This window comes from Nematolebias whitei, chromosome 10 (genome assembly GCF_014905685.2).
Source record: "Nematolebias whitei isolate Nwh7 chromosome 10, NemWhi1, whole genome shotgun sequence".
NCBI lineage: Eukaryota > Metazoa > Chordata > Actinopteri > Cyprinodontiformes > Rivulidae > Nematolebias > Nematolebias whitei.
This window is the reverse complement of record NC_056507.1, coordinates 22804001-22810831: the sequence shown is the minus strand read 5'-3', so window position 1 is coordinate 22810831 and position 6831 is coordinate 22804001. Positions and strand designations below refer to the sequence as shown.

Genomic DNA, 6831 nt, shown 5'->3' with positions numbered 1-6831 from the left:
TTTTTTTTTTTTAAGCGCTTAGGCATTTATCACTGTGATGACAAATTTAAAGGCTACCTACAAATCTAACATCACAGCAACTGCTAACCAACCACCAGGAGAAACCCAAATAACACCTAAGCCAAGCTGTATTTATTAACAATCTCATCCCACAGGAAGACAGGTGAAATATTACATTAATATGAACAACTATTAATAATAGCCCCCCCTCTCCCTCTCCCCCAACTCTTACCCCATCACTCCTTTTCTCTCCATTTCTATCTCCCCCACCCACTCCCCTCTCTGTCTCTGTGCCTCTAATCCTATCATGCGGGCAATAAGTGTATGCACCATGAGCACATTTAATTTCTGCGGTTGGTTTTCAGCGAGCCCAGAGGTGAGCCTTAATAAGGATCAATGGCACTTTATCTGGGACAGCACCCACTTCACAGCATGCAAATTACACAGCAACCCTTAAAAAAAAGAAATGGATTTAATTAAAAAATGTAGAACCACGGGCTCTGGAAATTCAATTAAAGGATTTATGCAAAGGTTGGCTAGCTTTTTGTGTTGCAGTTCCTGCTTATATAATGAGCTTTTCATATTAAAAATCAATAGGTAATCTGGGCTAGGGGATCGGCTGCTTATGTACATTTTTGAAATCAATTTGAAAAATAGTCCATCAGCTCTGTGTCACAACAAAGAAGGGAGGGGGTGGTTTGTGTGTGCGTGTATGTGTGTGTCGAGTTGTGAGGGTCAGTGGCAAGAAAGCAGTGCTAGTGGACGGGTGACAAAGGGGTGATGAGCTGCATTTTTCTCCCCTCTGAGGGTTACAGGCGTAAAGCTCAGGAGCTCTAAACAGTAAAGGGTAAGTGGGTAAGGATGCCTCTTTGGCCAGGTCACTTTCTGACTCTTTGGCTGGGGCTGATCCCTTCTATTGGAGAGGGAGCACCTTGGCAATGAGGGTCTTGCTGCTTCTGACCTGTGACTCTGGGGTAATTTAGCCTAACCCCAACTCAGACTCAATCCAGACTCAGACAACCCTGGCTGCAAACACATCCTAATGGCTTCCCTGCGGTGTTCAGCTGGTGGAGCTGAAGCTTTAAATCACAAGTCTTTCGTTACGGTCTGTGACAAAATGATGTGTCATGTGCATGCTGTTTATGTAAAGACAAAGAACGCCATTTTTCAGGAAAAAGCACCTACTTAAAATGGGAACTTCGAAAAGTTTGCTGAAAAATTGCTTTCTTTCCTCTTCAACTTCATCAGTTCTTAGCAGGGATATTGTTCAAGCCTCCTTCTCACTCATGTTGTATAACTGTACGCAGGCACAAGGGATGGATGACTGACTGCATACAGTATCAGACTGTCAGCATTTGATTGGTTCTTTATTGATCCAGACACGCTTTCCATCACATCAACTCATCCACAATAAACCATTTACACAGTTTCCCTGTGCAATGGACCGTATAACCAGGCCTCAGGCCATCTTTGTACACCGACTGTGTGAGTGTGTGTGTGTGTTTGTGGCTCTCTGTGCGTGTGCATGTTTGAGCATGTGCGTTTTCTTAATGAAATGGTATCTCTGTAGACAATAATCCCAGTAACAGGATTGGGCACAAACACACATGTCAATACAGCCAAATAGGATTGTGTGCTTTTATCCGTCCTCTTACAAACGCAGCTTTCTCTCCGTATGTCCCTCGGTTTCTCTCCCTCTATACCTCCGTCTCCTCTGTACGTTGCGGAGCGGCACAGCAGGAAACGTCTGGCAGGAATGTCTCATTAATATTTTCTGGCTCCTCAAAAGTGATCTGAAACATTGCCGCTAAAGAAAATCTGTGAGTTTTCTCAATCGGCATAATATGTAATAATTTGTCTAGACCACGGAGGAGAAACCTACACCGTGTTTGCAGTCAGGCTGGGGTTGACCCCCTCCTGTGTAGCTCCTAATCATCCTAAAGGACTCTATTACAATGTCCTGGCAGCTCATCTAACCCCGAAGAGGAAAAGAGAAAGGCTGGTGAGAAGATTGGGACCTCTGCTCCTTTTTGATTCCACATGGCTGAACAGCACATGCACGCGTGCACACACACACAGCAAAGGTGTGAGGCAGAGCGTTTAAGTCTGTGGGTAAGATGGAGCATCTGACCTTATGTTTGTCTGCAGGAGAGAATCTGATAGTGGAGTAAGAGCGGCTGCTGCGCGTCACTGTACGTCTGTCATACAGTATGGTAATGCTGATGTCTCACTTGCAGGAGCTGTCTCTGGGTTAACCCCTGAGGTGCTGGACTGAGCTCCTGATCACAGTGGGAAATGCTCAAAGGAGGAAGTCCTACATCTCCAGCCTGAATCACTGTTTCTCCAAGGCAGCCCTGTCTGCTGGTGCCTGGTCAAAAGTTCAGTCCGTGCATATGTAAAAAGGTGGCTGGGTGCCCGAGGCAGGATCCTGGGTGAAATAATCACACTAAAACACTAGGAAGCAGGGATAAGGCAGGAGAGCTGATGAAACCAGGCCCTAGGGGGGATCTTTGGTGTCGCACTGGACCTCTTAGGTGTGTGGCTACAACACCTCCCCTCTCTCTATCAATTACAGAATATGATGAGCTACTGAAGCCGCTGCCCACACATATCTTCATGCTGCTCAGCATTATCTGTGCCTATAGTTAAGGTATACATTTGATGAGTGTAGGCTGAGGCCAGCTGCTTGGAGCCTGAGGGTACACTGATCTGGAGGGAGCAATCAGTCAGTCAACAAAATGTCACAGGGTCAGCGATCCAGCACGGCAGCATGGCGACAACTTCACAAAGGTTATAGCCCAACTAATAACTGCAACAGTCACTTAAATTTATTATGTGCCGTTTGAATGTTTGTCCAGACTTTTGGGTCAAAGTGCATGCAACATCCATGATCTAAAATACTTTGCTATCCAATAAATCAGACAAAATCTTGCAACAAAACATATCATAAGCATTAAATTACAGCTACAAAATCACAAAGCTAACTTTCTCCCCCTTTCTTAGATTTTCCTCTCATTTTTATACATGAATGGAGGCCAGAGATCCTTGAATACAGATAGTCACACTAAAGGACAAAACGAAAACTCCCACTTTAAACAACTGAATAAAATAAATAAATATCAAGAGTTAGAGGCCTGGTTGCACAGCTTGTGATAAGCAGATCAAGGCACAGGGAGGAGAACATGATGGTAGAGATTGGCTGATTAAAGATGTCATGGCTCTTTATAGATGTCTTTCTCAACTCAGCAAAATGAAATCAGCTCTTTACATCTGCAGAAGAGTGGGTTGTGCTCCTTGCTAATAAGAAGTTTCATTTTAGAGAAAACACAAATAACTTAAAATTTAGAGAAGTCAAAATATTGCTTGTATTTGTTCAAAGTAAGAAGTCCAGATATCCGAGTGGTAAAAAGATAATTAAATAATAGCATAAAATCGGCTTTAAATAAATCATCTCTGGAGCATGTGGCCATATCAAATCAAAGATATACAACCACTTCAGGTGTTTTCTTTATCTCAACACTAAGAATGTGTGGGCTTCTGTCTTCATGTGTGTCTTTCTGTGCAGAGAAACCGTGTATATACATCACTCTACCTGTGCTCCTATAAATCAAACCTTGTGTTTAAATGAGGGGCTGGTTATTTGCGCTAGAACACACATGGGGGCTTTGTGATTGTTTTTTGGAGTCGACATTCTGCTTATGTTTGCATCCCAGAACAATCTCCACGGATCCCGCAAGCGCACGCAAGCAATTAAAGCGATACCATCTTCATATCCCTGCAACCAATAACTGAAATAATATCACTGTTTTATTAAGCCCTTAATGTGGAGGCAGAAGCAGCGAGGAGTGGGATTTTCAAGAGGATACACTTTCAGGGGCCTTATCAACCCCAGATTTAAATAAGAGCCAATGTTCAGCTTAAGGGTGTGCCCGTGTATCTGTGTGTGGCCTTTATCCGACATGAGTTTTTAGCTAATTGCTGTGTCAGCACACCAAAATTTAATTACTAGCTCTACTTTTGTCTTTTAATATTTACTAACATCTACACTAGGTTTAATTAACAAGATGTAGAAAAGCCACTACCACACTCTGGAGAAAGAGCTTTGTTAATTGCATCTGTGCGCACAGTTTCAAAATGTTAGCTCCCTTTTTACACAAAGGACACAGAAGTCACAGCAACTAAATATTTATTTAACAAAGTTAGGACTTTGAAATTCACAAAGGCCAAATTTGAAGGATGAAACAAAAGTTGGAGAGCTAGGAAAATGTTACGCTAAAGAAGTAAGGGGACAAAGTAAAGATTTTGTGGCAAAAAAAATAGTCAAAGAAATGATCAGCTTGGCATTTTGTGCTGAGGAGCGGTTCCCCTCATCTCTCATTCAATGTCAAAAGACAGAAAGACAAATGACGGCCCGAGGCCTTGCATCTGTCAAACATGATGGATCAGAACAATGCTTCACTAAAACTCCACCGCGCTGCCTTCAACACATCACATTTTCACTTCAGTGCAAACACCAAACTGATAAAGTATGAAGAACAGCTAATGGAAAGATGTAATTGTCAAACTAAAGAATATCTCAGAAGGCTGTGAAGCTTAAAGGGTAGTGTTGCTAGCCACTGAAAATTTTAAAGAGAGCACATTGCACACTAAGATTAATCATAGTGCTGAATCTGGCTTTGACAGGTTTAGTTGATAGAAATAGATGCTAATATATAAATACAATTTAAAAAAAGGCTTACCATCCAAGGACTATAGTGCTTCTAAACAGAACTTCTATTTTGCAACTCCACATCCAAAGTTTGATCAAATTTTATGTTCAGACAGTTTCCCACATTTATGAAAGCATGCTCTAAAAATTCACACAAATCATGCTGAACTTGTGTACCAGCATTAAAACCAGTGGTTGGTTTTATTGAAAGTGTAAAGGAGATCCACTAATTTCCCTCCAACGCTGGGATTTTATTGAATGTTCGATCCTGTCCTTGTTTTCAAGTTAATTTTTTCAGCAATACAGCATGGATTCACAATCAGCGTGCAATCACTGAACTTGTTTAATAAAGAAACTCTCAAAATAATTGTTCCTGGTGGTATTTCACATCATTTAAAAGGTATGGGTTGTTTGTTGTTTGTGGTCCAAGTTTTAGTTTATGTTAAAGATAAAGAAACGGCTAATACCCTTACTTCATTGTTTGCATTTATTGCAAATCCCACCATCCCTAAAATACTGCACAACTGCATCACACATCCATGAGTTTTCTCATAGTTTGAGAAAAGTCACATTATTTTTTTGATCCTAACAGAGCTGCTTTGTGGGAGGGTTTGAAAAATCCTAACAAAAACTGAAAAACTCTAATTTCTTTGGGCAACTCCTGCAAAGTAAAAAAAAAAAAAAGTAAAAGTCCTTGTGCCATACTTTCATTCTGGAGACAACGCTTCAATATATACTGTAAGTGTATCTCCTGTAACAGTTGCAGCTCCTTCCACCAGCAGATAATGACCCTACCAGGAGCTCTTGACCCAAAAAACACAAAACTCCCAGAAGCGCAGAGGTCCAGTTACTCCAACAACCATCCCGGTGAAGTGTCAATTTTCTGAGGGGATCTAGTTTTACAGCTGCTTCTAAATTAAAGTTGTAATGTCATAAAAAAGGAGGGGGTAAAAGCAGGTTCCCCTTGGTATAGCAACTACAGTCTTTTCTTTTAGTGTCTCAAAAACAGCATCTTAGGACATTCTGCGTTTGATGTATCTATGCTTTCAGACAAGTCTTTGTAAAACAAGCTTGACTGAAAACATTTGAGTTTACCAGGTTGGTATGTTACATGGCTTTAAAACATATCTGATTTTTTTTTTTAAAGTCTTTGTAAGATGAGAGCATAAAATTGCTGTGCATTGACTGCAAAGAGCAGCCAAGATCCACTGAATCTGTTACATCATCTGAGAAAAGAACTGTCTCCCTGAGTTAAATAAACAGTCACAAGAGGAAGAGGGAAACAAACCACAGAATAGCTCTATCTATGAAAGCAGAGTATCACCCTGAGGACACTGTAGATCAACCTCGCTCCTCTCCATCCTGTTCCTGTTCTGGCTACCAGGAATGTGCCAAAACAAATACAAGCTCAGTAAGACTTGTACCAGAGTCAACAAAAGACGGTGCCGTGGATTCGGCAGGCCTTCAGTCAAGCTGTTCTACAGTTTGTGCAGACACACAGTGACTAAACACTTTTTTATTCTAGCGTGATTTCCTACCAGAGACTTGGTGAAAGGTCTGGCCAGCATGAAGAGAAAGGTCATCAGCCACCAGCTTCTGTGAATGGAAGTGTAGATCATGTTCCCAGGATGCACTGCGTTGGAGGTCACGCCATGGGGTGAAAGTCGCCGGTGGAGCTCGTTGCTGAAGAGGATGTTGCAGAGTTTAGCCCGGTTGTAAGCCAGCATGGACCAGTACTCCTTCTTTGGCGGGGACAACAGGGCCAAATCCAGCTTTCCACACGAGTCTAAGAGGTCTGTGAACCTGAAAGGTAGTTCACATTAAGGTGTGTGAGTCTAGAGTCAGGTTTCAGCCTCGGTGAAGGCTCTTTGACAGCAGATGTGTGGTACTGGCTGCATACAAATCAAAGACGTGACATGATGTTCTTTAATTGCCTGCGACAGAGCTGTTAAACTCCAGATGTTTGACAAGGCCCCTTAAACATTACACTACTCATGTTATTATGCAGTCACACTGCACCACAACACGAGGACACAAAACTGCACAGTGTGTGTTTGAGAGAGAGAGAGAGAGAGAGAGAGAGAGAGAGAGAGAGAGAGAGAGAGAGAGAGAGAGAGAGAGAG

At 42.1% G+C, this 6831-nt stretch overlaps 1 protein-coding gene across 1 annotated transcript in view; it reads right to left on the bottom strand.

Moving 5' to 3' along the window:
• wwox (WW domain containing oxidoreductase) overlaps positions 1–6831 on the bottom strand; it is a 171459-nt gene that overhangs the window by 96037 nt on the left and 68591 nt on the right. Inside the window, exon 8 of the mRNA XM_037683475.1 lies at positions 6247–6511. Within this exon, the coding sequence (XP_037539403.1) occupies positions 6247–6511 (265 nt within the window). The remainder of the gene's footprint in view (positions 1–6246; positions 6512–6831) is intronic.